Source organism: Cryphonectria parasitica, assembly GCF_011745365.1.
Source record: "Cryphonectria parasitica EP155 unplaced genomic scaffold M406scaffold_3, whole genome shotgun sequence".
In the NCBI taxonomy this organism is placed as follows: domain Eukaryota; kingdom Fungi; phylum Ascomycota; class Sordariomycetes; order Diaporthales; family Cryphonectriaceae; genus Cryphonectria; species Cryphonectria parasitica.
Genome location: NW_024468911.1, coordinates 1,897,888 through 1,915,228, shown reverse-complemented (window position 1 = coordinate 1,915,228; position 17,341 = coordinate 1,897,888). Strand labels below are relative to the sequence as shown.

The 17,341-nt window shown below is 52.7% G+C and overlaps 6 protein-coding genes across 6 annotated transcripts; 3 read left to right on the top strand and 3 right to left on the bottom strand.

Annotated features, from left to right (window-relative positions):
* Positions 1-820: 820 nt before the first annotated feature.
* Positions 821-3,106, bottom strand: M406DRAFT_97796 (uncharacterized protein; the record flags this gene model as incomplete). Its single annotated transcript, XM_040926378.1, has 3 exons — positions 821-1,126; positions 1,185-3,033; positions 3,077-3,106. 3 exons carry the CDS (start codon positions 3,104-3,106, stop codon positions 1,059-1,061), a joined length of 1,947 nt encoding a protein of 648 aa, XP_040778159.1. The 3' UTR covers positions 821-1,058.
* Positions 3,107-3,702: 596 nt separating this feature from the next.
* Positions 3,703-4,965, top strand: M406DRAFT_288155 (uncharacterized protein; the record flags this gene model as incomplete). The annotated part of the gene is made up of 1 exon (XM_040918777.1): positions 3,703-4,965. One exon carries the CDS (start codon positions 3,703-3,705, stop codon positions 4,828-4,830), a length of 1,128 nt encoding a protein of 375 aa, XP_040778158.1. The 3' UTR covers positions 4,831-4,965.
* A 505-nt stretch (positions 4,966-5,470) lies between these two features.
* M406DRAFT_338017 (FAD/NAD(P)-binding domain-containing protein) lies at positions 5,471-7,174 on the top strand (the record flags this gene model as incomplete). The annotated part of the gene is made up of 3 exons (XM_040921311.1): positions 5,471-5,725; positions 5,814-6,087; positions 6,150-7,174. 3 exons carry the CDS (start codon positions 5,471-5,473, stop codon positions 7,172-7,174), a joined length of 1,554 nt encoding a protein of 517 aa, XP_040778157.1.
* Positions 7,175-7,911: 737 nt separating this feature from the next.
* Positions 7,912-8,874, bottom strand: M406DRAFT_39043 (uncharacterized protein; the record flags this gene model as incomplete). The annotated part of the gene is made up of 3 exons (XM_040924086.1): positions 7,912-8,058; positions 8,179-8,485; positions 8,621-8,874. The coding sequence occupies 3 exons, from the start codon at positions 8,872-8,874 to the stop codon at positions 7,912-7,914; spliced, it is 708 nt and encodes a 235-aa protein (XP_040778156.1).
* Positions 8,875-9,945: 1,071 nt separating this feature from the next.
* Positions 9,946-11,049, top strand: M406DRAFT_345327 (uncharacterized protein; the record flags this gene model as incomplete). Its single annotated transcript, XM_040922070.1, has 1 exon — positions 9,946-11,049. The coding sequence occupies exon 1, from the start codon at positions 10,066-10,068 to the stop codon at positions 11,047-11,049; it is 984 nt and encodes a 327-aa protein (XP_040779137.1). The 5' UTR covers positions 9,946-10,065.
* Positions 11,050-11,399: 350 nt separating this feature from the next.
* Positions 11,400-12,769, bottom strand: M406DRAFT_89717 (family 76 glycoside hydrolase; the record flags this gene model as incomplete). The annotated part of the gene is made up of 4 exons (XM_040926158.1): positions 12,583-12,769; positions 12,498-12,522; positions 12,373-12,430; positions 11,400-12,283 (listed from the first exon to the last, which is right to left on the bottom strand). The coding sequence occupies exons 1-4, from the start codon at positions 12,750-12,752 to the stop codon at positions 11,400-11,402; spliced, it is 1,137 nt and encodes a 378-aa protein (XP_040778155.1). The 5' UTR covers positions 12,753-12,769.
* Between the last annotated feature and the right edge of the window lie 4,572 nt (positions 12,770-17,341).

Sequence of the window (17,341 nt, the reverse complement as noted above, 5' to 3'; positions counted from 1 at the left end):
ACCTGCTGCAGTACGCGAGCAGGATCAGCAAGACCACCATGCCGGCGTCGAGTGTGCTCGCCTCTGCAGCGGCGGCTGCTACGGCCGCAGCATCTGCGACGGCTGGTGTGGGTGCCGGCGCGAGTGGTGAGGAGAGCGAGGCCAGCACCGGCGACGCGGCGGGCACGCCCAACACAACAGCAGCACAGACACCTGCCACTGGGGCACAGACACCAGCTGGCGCCAACGGCGCGGCGAGGTCGCCTGCTCCTGTCGTCGGTCAGGTGGCAGCACAACAGCAGGCGGCGAGCGGTACTGCGCTGCCCGAGGAGTGGAACCGATTCCTCGATCCGCTGACAGACCAGACGTTCCAGCCGTGGCCGACAGAGCACACCATACGGCGCAGCGCTCTGGCGTCGCTCGAAGGGCTGATGGCGCAGGGGATTGATCCCCGGGGGTACGACCCGGCGGAGGAGGAGGCCAAGCGGAAGCGCGAGGAGGAGGCGCGGCGGGTGCAAGAAGAGAAGGAGATGCAAGAGCGGGAGGAGAACCTGCGCAGGCTGCGGGAGGAGGAGGCGCGGATCGCGCGCGAGAGGCATCGCGAGCGAGAACGGGCGCAGGAGGAGGCTATGCGGAGGGGGAGCGTTATTGGTCAGGGAACCATGTCATATGGAGGAAGTGGCCCAAGTCCTACGACAACACAGCCTGGACGGAGCCAATTCCAGTTCATGGGGTTGGATGATGACGAGGATGATTGATAGGGCCGCAAGAAGCCTAGGTAGGTGTTCTGGGCTTGGCAGTCATAATCTCAACAGTATATGGGCATGGTGAGCGATTTGCTGAAGAGGGTTGAAAGTCATTTCCATTTAACCTGGACGCCAAGCTGTCTTTTGCGAATCCACCTTTTCCCCCTCCACTGTCCGATCATTCAAATCCAATGGAATACCGGGTCTAAGCAGGATTCCTTAAGGAGATTTCATATGCGTTGATGATACAGCGTAACAATATACAGATGCTTTTCCCGGCCCGTGCTGGACCACATCTCTTTTTTCCACGACTACTATGTAGGTTCCTGACCCTTAGTCGATCTTGATGGAGCCGTAGATCTTCCGCACGAACCACCAACTCGAAAAGAAGCCGATAGATCCTGTGATGCTGTTAGTCAGCAGCATAATGCGAGCAGGAAGTTGCAAGGATAAACTCACCAGTCAAAATGAAGAATAGGAAAGAAATGAGGGCGCTGTAGCCAATGTAAAGCGCACTGCCTACCAGGCCACCCAGCGAAAGCTTCGAGACCCAGTAAACCAGTGCATTGAGGAAGATATAGCCGGCACACATGCCTGCGGCCAGGAAAGACCGCCACTGCCAATGATAATTTTCTGCGCAGAGGAGAAAGTAGACCATCAGGACAGTGACGGCCGCACAAGTGATGATCATCAGGCCGTAACACAAGAAGAGGAATCCAAACATGTAGTAGATCTTGCTGAACCAGATGGAGCTCATGATGAAGTACAGTTCAACGAAGATGGCGCCGAATGGTAGCATGCCCACCAGCAGCATACTGGGAATCGGCTTGAGGTAGGTTGTCGGCGGCGGGATCTGGCGCGGGATCTGGTTGGTGCGGACAGGGGCCTCGATGGCGGGCGACTTGAAGCCTACCCACGAACCAGCTCCAGACAGAGGCACCGAGATGACAAACCAGATGAGGACCAACACGAGCATGGTCGTGAAAGGTACAGCACCGGCAGACTGCTTGGCCCAGAGGAACAGGTTGAGCAGGAAGAACATGGAGAAGACGATGCTCGGCACGAGAAGCGGCGTTAAGGCGATGTTCAGCTTCCACTTCTCGCCGTCAAGTGACTTGTACACACGCGCTGAGACGTAGCCACCGACAAAACCTAGCAGGGTGTAGAGCAGAACCATAATCGTGCCCAACGCGCCACGGTTCGAGGGCGACAGGAATCCCAACAACGCGAAACAGATGGTGAAACCAGTCATGACGAAGAGCTGTGCACCGTTTCCGAGCAGGACAGACAGCAGCAGAGGGTGCGAGGGAGTGCGGAACACATCACCATGCACCAGCTTCCAGCCCGAATCCTCCTGCACTCCATCTTCGACCACTGAAGTCCCATTCAGATCCTCGAGATTGATCGAGTCCAGGCGATTGTACCTAGCAATATCTTTCTTGAGCGTGCGCACCAGGACCGACATGACGGTCATGACCAGGAAAACCACAATGATAGCCGAGTTGACAAGGGAGAACCAGTGAATCTTCGGGTCGAAGACATGGAGGTACTTATCCCATCGCGTCGCCCAGGCCGTTGGTGATTTGATCCAGTACACCCCGTATGAGAACTTGACACGAGTCTGGCCGTCTACAGATAGGTGCACATTAGGATATGTCTTGTCGGCACAGTCTGGATCCTTTTCGCCGTAGTCGAGCGACCGAGGTTGAACAAGAACGCCCACCACGCGCAGCTGATCGGGGTTCCCGCCGACTTCGTGGTAGTCAATGATGATGTCGTAGTGGTTGTTGAAGATCTGTTTGTCTTCTATTGTCTCGCCAATAAGGAAACCCGGGCTGTAAAAGTCCGTCCCGGTGAGCTCGTCGGTGATGTCCTGTCCTGCCGGAAGCCCATCCACCAGCCAGTTCAGGCTGTAGCCCAAGTCGATCTTCTCGTTCACGAACTTTGACGCGCTCGGCGTATAGTCAACGTCGCATAGAGCTTTACAAGACTCGTTGGTGGCCATCTTCAGCTCAAAGGGCGAGGTCATGATCCTGTCGCCGAAGAGAATGCTTCCCAGGCTCTCGCTGACGGGCTGCGCTCCTCCATCTGGTTGACATAGCTTGAATATGGGCAGGTAGTAGTCGTAGGCCACAACAGAGTGCAGCATCTGGTCGCCGGGGGCGGCGACGGGCTTGATGGTGTTAACATAGACAGGAACCTTGTCGCCTTTCTTGTAGGAGCTCGGTGCGACGCCGGGCAGGTAGAAGGCAGACGTGAGCTGGGGGAGGAGAAGGGATGCGAAGAGCGCCGCCCTCGAGGGCGACGCCTGGCTCGGTATTTGCATTTTAGGATGTACTTTTCTACATAACGAAGAATTTGATCAGTATACTAGTCTGCATCGCCTGCCTGCCCACAGGGCAACGTTTTCTCGCACAAGGAGGAATCGAAGGGGGGGGGGGGGGGTCTTCGTGGGGTGGCAACGAACGTGCTTGGGTCAAACAGGTGCTTGAGGCTCTGATCAGATAGCTCTTCGGAAGACGCTGAGGGAATGACAGCTACCGTCAAGCATCACATCTATGGTGTCGTAGACTTGAGATGGATGATCGCAAAGACTTGAGATATCACCTTCGGAATTGGTGATGGCGCCGATTTCAGAGGCGGCGCCGTGCGAAGTTATTTTTATTGCGCCAGCTGGCTACTTCCAGTTACAAAGGGAAATAAGCACGCGTATGTGTAAGAAGGGACAGTCGTCACTCCCCGGCCCGTCGAGCATTCCAATCACAAGGGGGCCGGAACCTGGGCAGGCTTGCCTGTTTCATAAAAAAAGCAGCTTAGTCACTTTGATCCTGAACCAATGGTGTGGGTACACCCTTGCCTTTTCTTTGGGGCAGGCAGGGCGGCCCAGTAAAAAAAAAAAAAAAGTTCCCAATTTCCAGGAACAGCAGAAATTATTCCTCTGCACGTTCTTCCTGCACATAACCAGTCCCCAGATAACATGGCTGCAACAACACTTCTGGGCCTCCTGGATTCCCTGACGCAGTCTCTCTCCTCTACTTTCGAGGCTTCTGTGAAAATACCCTCAGTCGAGTCACCAAAAGACGGCATATCACTACTCGACGTCAAGAACGAGTTACTCCTAGCCTACCTCCAGAACTTGGTCTTCCTGATCCTGGTTAAGCTGCGGAAAGGAAAGCTGCACGATGCAGCCGACTCAGACAACAGGTCAAGTATCGACGATGGAGTTGTCAAGAAGCTCGTCGAGCTGAGGCTCTATCTTGAGAAAGGCGTTCGGCCCCTCGAAGACAAACTGCGTTACCAAATCGAAAAAGTCCTGCGCGCAGCCGACGATGCAGCGCGAAACGAGAAGGCCGCACAAGCTGCTGCAGACTCCGATCACGGCTCAAAATCCGGCACTGGAAGTGACGAGGATTCCGACGAGGACGACGAGGACGACAAGGATGATGGAGAAAGTGGACCCAATGTGGCTGACCTGGCGTTCCGGCCCAGTATGAGCGCCGTCTCTCGATCCACCATTCAAGCTGCTGCGAAATCCAAGAAGGATGCCAATGGTATATACCGACCACCCAAGGTCGCTCCCACGGCAATGCCGACAACCGAGAGACGGGAAACTCGGGAACGAGGACCCATCAAATCGGCGACGATGGACGAGTTCGTTGCAGACGAGATGTCCAGTGCCCCTCTTGCACAACCCAGCATTGGTACAAACATTGTGCAATTCGGGCGGAGAATGAAGACGGCATCTGAGCGAAAGGAGGAGGATGAGCGCCGCGACTACGAAGAGCGTAACTTTGTGCGCCTGCCTCTGGCGAACAAGAAGGATCGTGCAAAGGCAGCAGCAGTGGAAAGCCGTAGGGGCCGCATGAACTACGGTGGTGAAGAGTTCAGGGATCTCAGCATGGGCGTTGACAGGATCAACAGGTTGACGAAGAAAAAGGATGGCGGCAGCGGAACGAGGGCGCTGCTAGAAAAGAGCCGCAAGAGAGGTCCCGAGACCGTTGATGGCCCCAGGGGCAGCGGCGATAATATGGGCGATAGATATCAGAAGCGGCTTAAGGTGCTGGACAGCGGTCGCAGGGATAGAGGCAAAGGCCGAAGGTCTTGACCGAGGCCAGTTGCAAAATCAATGTTGCTTGAGTAGGCGCTTCTGGTTTCCACTATACCGCAAGATGCGAGGACAATGGTCATCCGCCTCTCCGCGTGAAACTATTCTCTTGACAACCCGAAAAAATATATCGCTGTCAAGATGAGCTTTATGCTTCCATGATGCTGTCTTCCCCAACATGTAATCAGAGGGAAGAATCTCAAATGCGATCCAGTCAAGATGTTTACCTAGGTAATACGGATTACGCAGGCTGTATTACTGTCGTTATGGACATGGCTTGAGTGGTGGGTGTTGGTCCTGGGCAATTTTCTGAGGTTTGAGCTTTGGACGAATCCCTGTTTCTCAGGGGCGCCAGCCTTCACATGTCAAATTGCATCAGCGCGCAGGCGTGGGGCTTTATGACGTCGTGGTTAGGCAATTCGGATCAAAGACCCAAGCTTAGAGACCAATGCAAAACCAATATAAGCTGGTCCTGCTCTCTCCATGGTACAGTCTTTCGAGCGGAGTTTCATCGTTGTTCAATTCATTGATTTGCGTGGATCGCTCAATTGATTTACTAGTCGTCCTTAGAGGGAAAATTCTTTCCTAGGCTATCATAGTTTTCTCGCAAGAACAGCCAACAGACAGAGCTCTCTGCACGATGCCTTCCGAATCGAGGGTTGAGAACCCCATCCTCCACCCCTTCCTTTTCACCTACCAAGTCGGCCAGTTTATCACCGACAAGATCATATCGCCCAACCTTCCCAGCTCCGACCAACCTCTGGGCAGGCCCAATGTTGCCATCATTGGTGCTGGAATCACCGGGGTTTCGGCTGCAGCTCATTGTGTTGGCCATGGATTCGACGTCCAGATCTTTGAAGCTGGAGGCAAGGAGCACCTCGGAGGCATTTGGAGCGTAAGTCGTTGGGCTCATCAACCTCACCTGCGCGCCTGAAGGTCTCTCCAGAAGACAGTGACTGACTGACTCTTTTGGGCTTGTGCAGAGGGTCAACAACACCTCAAGTCTTCAGATACACTCCCTGATGTATCGGTTTCACCCGTCTGTTCAGTGGGAGCGCGGATATCCCGACAGACAACAAATTCTCAGCCAGCTCAATCAGCTGTGGAAGAGGTACGGTCTAGACCAGAAGACTCAATTCAACACCAAGGTCAACAAGGTCTATCAAGATGAGAAGGGACGGTGGATCATCAACGACCCATCCAATGGGAGATTTGATGGTCTCATTGCTGCGGTGGGCACTTGTGGGGAGGCCAAGCGTGAGTGAAGCTTTCTCAAGGCACAGCAATTGCGGCAGAACAGTAACTGACACGACCGCCAGGACCGCACATTCCGGGCATGGACAAGTTCCGCGGCCAGATCTACCACTCTAGCGAGCTGACCGGGAAGAACGCCAAGGGAAAGAAGATTGCCGTCATCGGTGGAGGAGCCAGCGCTGTCGAGGCACTTGAGTTCGCTGCAGCGGAAGAGGCTTCCAAGATTTCAATCCTGGCCCGGAGCGACAAGTGGATCATCCCTAGGAATGCTGTCATTGACACGCTGTTTGCTTTCAACATCTTCGGCCAGGAGACCATTTTCTCATGGATCCCAGAGACACTGCTGAAAAAGTTCTTCTACCGCGACCTTGAGGACATTGCTCCTGCCGACAAGGGTGTGTTCCAGGATACGCCCATGGTCAACTCTGATGTGATGGACAAGATCCGCAGCGGCGCAGCTGAATGGGTCCGTTGCGACATTGAAGAAATCCAAGAGAACGGAATCAAGGTCAATCGTCGGGCTAAGGGTGTACCCGCAGGCGGTCCTGGTCGTGAGGATGTTATCGAGGCGGACCTGATCGTTCTCGCTACAGGCTTCTCGCGGCCCTCGCTGTCCTTCCTCCCGCAGAACAGCTTCGAGGAGCCGTACGGCGCACCCAACTGGTACCTGCAGACCTTCCCACCAACACACCCGTCCGTCTCCGCCATCAACTGCACCTACCTGGCCGGAATAGGCTCTGTCGGCAACTGGCATATTGGCATATACACGCGCATCCTCCTGATGTTCCTGGTGGACCCGCTCACACGACCGAGTGCCTTCTGGATGGAGCGCTGGATCGACATGACCAAGCTTCTCAAGGCGAACAGCCCGACAGGAGCCTTTGACTTCTTCACGTACCTCGAGCTGGTGTGGTGGTTCACATTCTGTGTGGTGTTCAACCCGTTCCGATGGAAGTGGGCGCTCTTTGTGTTCTTCGGCCTGGGCATCGCCTTGCCTAAGAGGCTGGTAGAGGTTGAGGATAGGATCCGGAACGGACTGGGACGGCCGACGAGTGGTCGTACTAATCATGACCAGGGGACGAGTTTTTGAGGTGCACATGAGTCGACGAGATCAGCCGTCTCGTCTTTTAGAGGACAAACGTCCGGCATGCCACTCAGTTCTTGATTCAAATAAGTCTTTGGGAGTTTTAGGCATGATTCATTCAGGGAAATTGAGTAGCGGTATACTTTTCAATAATTAGTAGCTAAGATTCCATGACCATATTCCAGACTCGGTCAAGTGAACATGCTACAATACACATGCAGTAGGCAGACAGACTCGTAGATCTTTGTGTTCCAAATTGAGATGATCAACGGTCTCACCTAGTCAAGATGATTCTATTGAGAACACCTCACAGACATAGTCCAAGTCTGTCTCAGTTTTTGACCTGATATTTGTCAGACCGACAATCCTGATGTGGTCATGGAGTAGTTATCAGAGTTAACACCAAGCGAATAGGAGGGTGAGGGGTACCCATGAATGTAGATCAATTGCAAGAGATTAGGGCGTCACCACTTCCAACCAATACTGAAGAGGCAAGAGGCTGTGAATAGGATACGGTTCCTGCATTCCAAATTATCCTTCTGTGGTAGCCCCAGCTTTCTGAGTGCTTCAGTGCATGTGTCACAGGTCGCTGCCGAGGCTATAGGATGCTAACAGTCTATACGTGAAAACACGAATCTAGATACGTGAGCAAAGTAAACGTCTACAACGCCTTAAATCCTCCCCCTGATCCCAAGTCTTTACGAATACGAAAACTCAAAAGGCATGCGGTGTACTCCAAGTGCTCATAGTGTCTTCAACACTTGCTCGAGCCACCAGACATGTATGCGAATATCATCCGTCAGCTCCGGGTGGAAGCTGGTCCCCATGATATTGCCCTGTCTGACAGCAACAATGTTGTTGAGGTCACCTCCATGCACCTCGAGCGAATTCTCCACAGGCCCTCCCTTTACTCTCTTGGTCCGATCGGGCAGCACACCTAGGATCTCAACCTTGGCCTTCTCAGGATCGCCGCTCGACACCTCGACGCCTGGCTCCACAGCGTCGATTACTATCGCCGCCGCCGTCGCCTTCTCCTCCTGCTGCATGCTGACCAGCAGCTCCTCCACGATAGGCGCCCGGATGAAGACCCCCGGGAAGGGAGCCGTGCAATCCGCCTCAGAGAGAACCCCCGACTGCGCCAGAAAGGGAAGCTGGACGTCGGCCACAAAGCTCTCGATCTGTCGACCAAAGTGGTTCCGGTGTACCCTGACGTCCAGGCCGCCAATGAGCTCCTGGCCCCCCTTCTTGGTAGCATTCGCTTGCTCTGCGAGTAGGATGAGCCCTGCACATGTGCCCCAGGTTGGCTTCTGAGAGGTCCTGCACCGCCTGATTTAGCGTGATCCAACACAATGATCCTGCGGATCACCACAGCCAAGGGGGAGGAGATTGGGAGGGGAAAGGGCAAAGGGGCAAAGGGATACTTGGCCCAGAAAGAACAACCAAAAAACTGACTTGACAAATTCTCTCAAGGGCTCGAGGAGCCCGGATTGTGCTGCAATGAGGGCAATAGTTGTGCTCTCACCGCCAGGGATGACGAGGGCATCGCATTTTGCAAGGTCTTGAGGGTTCCTGACCTCGATGAGCTCAAAGGTGAATTTCTTTGCATATTCTGGTGAGCTCGCAAGGTGCTGTGCTGATCTCTGGAGGAGTGATAGATGTTCGAGAAAACCCCCTTGAAGGGCTAGAACGCCGATAGTGACGGCCATCTGCGGCTATGATCGGCTGGGGCTTTGTCTGCACTCTGCAGTAAGTGAGTAAAACGAGACCGAGAATTTCACACAGAGAATAGAAAGGATGCTTCGACGACGAGCTTATAATTCGCTCAGACAGACAACGAGTCAGAAGGTAATACCGTGCGCTCGTAATGATTTAAGAGCGTCAACGCTTGAATTTATATCTGGGGTTGTCTGGCAACATGCCGCCGAGTCAGATAAAATGCGTACCACTAAAGAAGCAAAGGGTATTTAGAAGAATGAAACAAATGAGGCGCTCGCTGATTTGATTCACTTTAGTTTCCTGGTTGGAAGAAGCCACGAAAGAGCCAGGGGTTCGGTTCCTCATGGCGAGGCAAACTTTGGTGCGAGAAAGATGCCGCGGAACCCCGACAGAACCTATTTATTACATAGTAGATTCCAACAAGCGTAGAAAGTATTTAGGTAATAATGGACGGCTGAGGTTTTAACATTGTAGTCATATGACGTCCTAGACATAATGATTCCCCCTTGGGAACCGACATCGGGTGTTTCTTGCGCAAATCAGACTTGAGTCACAAACAGCCTCAGTGATTACTCGGGGCATTGCATTAAAGATGCGCACGTGCATGTGGCATTCTTACTCGCAGCGTAGGGACGACTGCAACATATCAAACTATCAACAGGTCTGCATCTGATCGACCAGTTCTTGTCTTACTGTGGTATGACTTTCGACTCGTGCCCTGCCCTGACCTCTCAAGATCAGCAGCGTGACCTTGACCGGGCTTGCATGCTGGCTCCAATCATCCCGTATTTTTCAACCAAGGTCTCGGCGGAAATAGTGGCCAGACTAGAAAACCTTGTGCAGCATTGCATACGGCGCACCCTTACTTAGCTCTGCATACTATCTCGAAAGAAAGAAAGGAAAAAACGGTTCAGGGCTCCTCTTTGCATCGAAGCCTTCTAGAAGCTCCTGGTCATCCCCCTGCTACTACAGTCAGTCGTCGAATTTCGGCATAAAAGGGTTCAATCCCGCCTTCGGCCACAAGTGGTAAACTATAAAGTAGTTATTACTCATTAGACATCATCAACTCACTCCCTTCCTTCACTCCAAGCAGACAAACCATCTCTCTGCAAATTACACAAAAATCCTTAAGCCCTGGTGGTAATAGATCTTTGACACAGAAACTTGTTTCTTTCTTCACAATGGCGACAATCAACGGAATTAATCACACGACCGCCAACCTGGCCACACCGGCTACCAACAATAACAGCAACAACAACAATGGCAACTCGTCCTCCAGGACATCATTTGCTGTCAAGGCCGGCCTCGCCCAGATGCTCAAGGGCGGCGTGATCATGGACGTCACCAACGCACAACAAGCCCGTATCGCCGAGGAGGCCGGTGCGTGCGCCGTCATGGCCCTGGAGCGCGTGCCCGCCGACATCCGCAAGGACGGCGGCGTGGCGCGCATGTCGGACCCAGCCGTCATCAAGGAGATCCAGGACGCCGTGACGATCCCCGTCATGGCCAAAGCCCGCATCGGCCACTTTGTCGAGTGCCAGATCCTCGAGGCCCTGGGCGTCGACTACATTGACGAGTCCGAGGTGCTCACCCCGGCCGACAACGCCTACCACGTCGAGAAGGGCGGCTTCGGCGTGCCCTTTGTGTGTGGGTGCCGCAACCTGGGCGAGGCCCTCAGGCGCATCGCAGAGGGCGCCGCCATGATCCGCACCAAGGGCGAGGCCGGCACCGGCGACGTCGTCGAGGCCGTCAGGCACATGCGCACTGTGAGTGCCGATATTGCCAAGGCCAAGGCGACGCTGGCTGCCGAGGGCGAGGTGGGCATTCGGGCGCTTGCGAAGGAGCTGGGCTGCGACGCCGCCCTGTTGAGGCAGACGGCCCAGCTCGGCCGTCTTCCTGTCGTCAACTTTGCCGCGGGAGGTGTTGCCACCCCTGCTGATGCCGCTCTGATGATGCAGCTTGGCTGTGATGGCGTTTTTGTCGGCAGTGGCATTTTCAAGTCGGGCGATGCAGCCAAGCGGGCCAAGGCTATCGTCAAGGCGACTACGCACTACAAAGACCCCAAGGTGCTGGCTGAGTGCAGTACCGGTCTTGGGGAGGCCATGGTTGGTATCAACTGTGACAGTATGAAGAAGGAGGAGAGACTTGCTGGTCGCGGGTGGTAAAAGACTTTCTATTGTCCGTCCTGTCATGCCACTTGAGAAATAACGTCCAAAGAAGAAAAAGAAGAAGAAGAAGAAAAACAATCTTCAACGACAGTGGTGGTTTTTTACTGCTAGCTTAGATTTCAACGCCAGGCATTTGCTCCGGTCATGTTACTATATTATTCTGTTATCGGAGGACCCCTTCAAGACCCCGGCATGTTTTGACGATGGAAGGTCGTCATGAGTGATAGCTCGTAGCATAGCCAGTATCAACGAGAGCATCTGCGTATTAGATCAAATTACAACAAGCATACATCTATCTATCTACTTAGCTAGTAAATCTTCCTCTAGTAATTACGAAACGGCTGCTGTCACTGCCAGATGTTTGCGACCAAAAGGCTAATTACAGATGCTTGTGTGCCAACTGACGCGGGCGAGTAGGGACCGGCCCATGATATTCCAAATAGGTCTGAACGTCCACTCCGATCGTTTGTCCAAGCAGACTGCGCGTTCTCGGCAAGGTATGAGCTATAAGGCTTGTCTGCGATCAGAACGTTGAGCTCAGCAAGATTCCGCGTGAAGATCCCCTTGAAGGCCTGTTCGTTCTCGTCGCAGTCGTCTTCGGGCTCGCATCCGTACTCTGTCAGGATGCCATCTGGCGACAGTATGTCGCTTGCAATGACAGCGTCTGCGATGGTCGTTGCTGCGTCGATGTACGCGGAGTCCTCGGTCGCCAGGTACAGTTCTGATAAAGCCCCCAGGATCACGCCTTGGTTATACGTCCACTCGGTCTCGTTGTTGTTGACACAGTCGTCGGTCAGGCCATCGTTGATCAGGTTCTGCGAGTTGATCATACCGGACTGGTTGAACCAGTTCCAAGCTTCAAGGGCTCTGGACAGATACTGAGTGTCTCCTGGGACTCGGTTGTGCAACGAGGCTGCCAGTTTCATGTACAGCTCGTTGCTGATGGCGTTCTTGTACGTCAACTCCGGGATGTCCCAGATCACGCCCCCTCCGCAGGTGCTGTTCCAGTAGCTGTAGATATAGGCCTCGTCCAGCTTTGCGTACTCAAGATAGGTGCTGTTGGCTGTAATGTCGTACAATCGTACCATGGCCAGCGCCCACCAGCCAGTGTCATCGGTGCTATCAGCGCGAAAGTCACCGCCTCCCTCAGGCCACCACGCGAGGGGGCCAGACTGTTTCTGAGTGGTCCCCTCTACCAAGGAGAGATACTGATTATCCTTGGTGGTGAACACTATTGAAAAGTCGTCAATATCTCTCATAAGAAAGAGAGAAAAAGTAAGAGAAGAAGGGGAAAGCCGTTGCATCGAAACGTAAACGTACTGTAGTCACAAACAGACTGAAGAGCGTTTCCAGTGAGCCACCAAGCAGTCGTCGAGTTCTGTGCTGTAGATTAGCCTCGCTCATTGATTAACTCAAACTTGATAAACAAATGCTGCTTCACGTACCCATCGCCCGTCTGTCTCGTTATACCTATCTCTCCGTCAGCGCTTTCCCACACAAGTTGACTGAGAATCTGTCTGGTGGACGAACCATGCTTTGTTCATGGCATTGATAGAGGCTGCGATCTGGTGAGGTGTGACATCGCTCCCTGACTCGTTTCTCTTGACGACTTCGTCGCCGGAAGCTGGTATCTGCAAGGCATGACCACCCTGTAGACAACACGCCGTTGCCAGTATAACGAGAGACGTAAGTTGCACCATGTTTGCTGCGATTCGACTTCCCTGAGCTGGCAAGGGATACGACTGAGATGAGTTTCCTGTGGAATGGCGTGCTGAGGAATATATCGTCCACTCGGAAAGGGTCTGGTATTTATGGGCTTGGCTTTAATTTCCTGGACTCCGGCAAGATAGCAGCGAAGACAAACATATGATAAGGCGTCACGGTCTCCCTAAGTCCCTGACCATACTGACCGTGACATAGTCATGCTCGGTGAAGGTCAAATTACCATCAATGCGCCGTGGTTCCGACTTTCTACCTCTCACATGATGTATAAATGTGGGTAATTATTAACGACCATTTTCGTCTTGCCTCCAATCCATCCAAACATTGTCAACCAACAACGGCGCGTACCACCTTAGCCTTGTGTATAATTTACTGCACGTTACCGATTTTAGCAGGGAGACTGGCAAAAGTGTGCCGCAGTGTCTAATCAGGACTGCCGGCGTCTCGCGCAAAAAAAGTCTTCCCGGGTGTTTATTGTGCTCGGTACCGGAAATGCGACCTTCACCATCTTCTGACGGAGGGTGTGTGCGACCTGGATGCAGGTTTTATTGGTGCTGGCTCCTGGAACTATTGGACACGGACGCAATTGCAGACGCGCGGGCTGGTCGCCATATAATAAGTAACAGGCCGGGGAAATAACCATTTATGCACGGTTCCTGGTTCCTGATGCATGCAACATACCGAGTTCCGATGTGTGCCTCTGCTGTCGCGGAAGGCCCCAATGATGATTTACCTTGCTCGTTCGTTTGTGTAAATGTGGGGTTTTCTCTCTCCTCTTTCTGTTTTTCTTTATTCTTCCTTTCGATTTCCATCTTATGTTAAAAGCCAGTTCTAGTAAAAGGTGTGATCATCTCAGCTGACGGGTCCCCGTTGGGGTTTTTGTGTGACCCCCCGACCACGCTGGGGAACGTCTAATGACCCAGGAGAGACCGGACATCCGTACGTACCGCACGCCTGACAGTGTCAGTGTGTGCTTTTTGCCTATTCCTGTCACCCGCTTCTGGATGAAGATCTTGTCAAGAGGCATCCTTGGAACAATTCCTCGCATCATATGTTTTCCATGGTTATAGGTTGTCGAGCTCCGGCACAAAGGAAAGCGTCTTCGACTCGGTCATCGCCCGCTTCTTTATGGTTTCTATTTGAGGGGGTCTTGAGGTAGGTGATCTTGACTGATTTTGCAGAAGTGATGTAAGAATATGGCCATACCAAGCCAGACCTCCAGCACTTATTCTTATAATGAACAACGACCGACTTTAGGATGTTTGAGGACTTTCGCTAGCTCTCATACAAAACGAATGCTCTAAACAATATCATCCTTGATCATTGCATTTAAATACTATGTGAACTGGTAAGAACAATCTTTGAGCTATGAATTCTTAACTCAGCTGGTCAGCCGAGTCTGGCGAGTCTGTGTTGTACCGGGGGGAAATCATTCCCACCACAGATCACATTCAAGGTTCATAACCCTATGGTGGCCTTGTGTCCCTTGGTGCCTGTGGTTCATGGTTTATGTTATTGGGAGACGAGCGCATGATCGATACTTGTATCTTATCGATGACTGGTCTTGTGCCATCTACTCTTGATACCTTGTTACGGAACGGGGTTATACGATACATACACTTTCTGAGGGAAAGGCGGAGAAGTGGGTTAGTGAGAATCAAGGTGTTACCAGTCCCCTAACAATTACTATTCGGTGGTAGGATGGCTATCGATGTTGCGATCTATCACGAAGATATGGGACTAGTGTGGACATCTCCATAGGTTATCTTGGTCTTGGAGACACAGAGAAAGTTTATTGCTGGGGTGTGTGATGCAGAGCCACAGGCTTGTAACATAGGGCGTAGATGGAAGCCAACAGTGGCAATAATTATATTGGCTATGTGTGAGAATACCATAACATTGGTAACATTGAATCTTCGAAGTTTGTTCCCGTGATACTCAAGTATTGGAGCCTTAGTTTCGAAATTCCGCTTAGGAGATTCGAGACAATGAGACTGCAAGCCTAGATTATAGAGTCTGAGGCGTAAAGTTCCGGAAATCACACCCCCTCTTCTCAACAGCAGCAGATGAAAGCACATTGCGGAAGTTGATATGGTACCAAAACGACGTATTCTGATAGCGGAAACAGTGGCTTGGTGGCAAATCAGGTTGACTTCGAGACCAAATGTGCTTCCACATGAAATGGTGAAGGGAGATTCAAGTAGATAGACCGCACGGATCCAAAGGAATTGGCAACCAAGGGAATGATAACGATGGTCGACGCCGTAAACAGAAATCAATCACCCAAAGGGACACAGATTAGATGGACATGGTCTACAGACAATTTAGACTCTTGAAGTCATTCCTTCAAACGACCTTTTGTTACATAATTACAGTGGGCGCTGCGTAGAAGGCACTGCCTGCGGCGCAAAAGGCACCCCAGATACCTCTGTTCCTTCAAATTAAAATACGAAGTGACCTCGTTAGCCACCAAGAACACCTTCGCCCGACGGTCAGAACCCATCCAAACCCTGAACCGAGATTTCATGCATGCATGCATCCTTGCTCAAGACCAAAAACAACATAAGTGTGCTAATTTCTCGAAGCAGTGAAAAGGAAGAAGAGGAGCAAAGCCTCCCCGGGTGCCTACCTCATACCTACTAGGTATCCAGCAGGAAACCTTGACGAGTTTATTTCCATCTCAGCTAGTGTCACACTCCAGACAAGTGGCCCCCGAGTGTCTAAGCGTTCCTAAGCAGGTATGATGGTGTTCGCTTGCGGTTTCAAAATGTGCAGGAATTAGAATCCTCCCGCCCTTCTTCTAGTTAGCTAATACAGATGCCTGACATCTTTGCTGGAGGGACATACCTCTTGTCTTATTGCATTCTCTCTCTTCATCTTGTTCTCGCTGATATATCTCTGTCTCTAACGTTGTTGTTCCTTTCAGTTCGTTCCTGGTTGACATTGAGTTTCGCTGATCCCAAGCGCCAAATTTTGCGACTTCACCACCCAGTGCCTCAGATGCAGCCATGTCCTCCTGTCTACACCAACCTCATTGATTGTAACGGAGTGTTTCTACTCATCCTGACATATCTAATTCTACCTAAAGAGAAAGATTGTGACCAAGTCTAAGTCGATTTAATACTGGATACCGGGTTCCCACACTGGCGGACAGGACGATGATCCAAGAGGGCACAAGATGTCCGCTTATACTATCGACCCAGCTTCCGTCTCGGACTCAGAACGAGGTAGGCCGAGCTATGGAAAAGCAGTCAGACTGTGAATGCCACGAATAAAGCCGACAAACAAAACGCTGACTCGGTTAATGACATGCAAAGAGACATGGTGTAATGACCAGGAAAACACCTGCCAGATTCTCTGTAGCAGCCAGGTGACTGCCAACACCTGCGACTCTGTGAGTGACTGAACAGTCATATCGCGAATCCTATTTCTCTGCGTACTCACCAGATGCTCTTGGAACAGGACACGCTGGACTGGACGTGCACCTGCAGCAATGGCACGTCACCTGGGCTAATATACTACTTTGGTGCGTATTCCAGTTGTTACCATTCTCATCAAAAGGCAATTCCAAAATACTAGAGATCACCATGTCTTCAGCAGAGATTACAAAATGGTTCCTCTCAAGCGTTAGGTTTCCGTTTCCCACAGCCAGCTCTTCTGTATAATATCTTTCTCTCCCTCTCTCCGATCCGCGACTGACAGCAACCGAATAACATTCACAGACACGGTGCCCAGTTTCGCATGCGACACAAACTTCTCCAACTGTCTAGAAGTAAACACGAGCACCGCAGGAAAAGCCTACTGCACCGGAACTTATGGAAACAACTGCGGGTATCTCAACCCTCTCGACTTCACAGGCGACATCGACGCCAGCAGCACGGCCAGCACCACCACCACCACCGCTGCCGCTGCCGCCAGCAGTGTCGCCCACCCCTCTTCCCAATCATCCAGCACAGCAACCGTAGTAACGGCGGTCGAGACTACGAACTCTCCAGCAGTATCACAAGGCAGCAGCAACAGCAGCAGCAGCAGCGCCGCCGCAGCCAGCAGCAGCAGCAGCGGCCTCACCCCCACCGCCAAGATCGGAGTCGGCATAGGCGCAACACTAGGCGCCCTCGCCATCCTGTGCGCCGTGGCCTTCGTCTTCTGGAGGCTCGGGCGCGGCAGGACGCCTGGCGGACCAACGACGACAGTAGTGGTGGCCGCCGAGCTGGGCGAGGGCCAGCCCGACAACCTATCTACAAACGGCCCGCGGCCGCAGCGGGGGTGGAGGGAGAGCACGGATTCGAATAGGAGCGTGCTGGGGTTGTTGCTGCGGAGGCGGGCGGAACTTTCGAGCACGCCTGCGCCGCGGCGGGCGGAGCTGGCTGCCATGGTGCCGGTGGAGATGGAGACGGGGAGGGCACTTAAGGGGGCCAGGAAGGAGGGGATTAAAGAGAAGATGCATCCTACAGAAGTGGTGAGGAAGGTTGTGGCCACGCCGGTTTGTGAGTTGGAAGGAGACGGACCGGCTGCGTATGGTGATTCGCCGACTGCGCCTGGATGGGCCGGTGGTGGGAGCAATGTC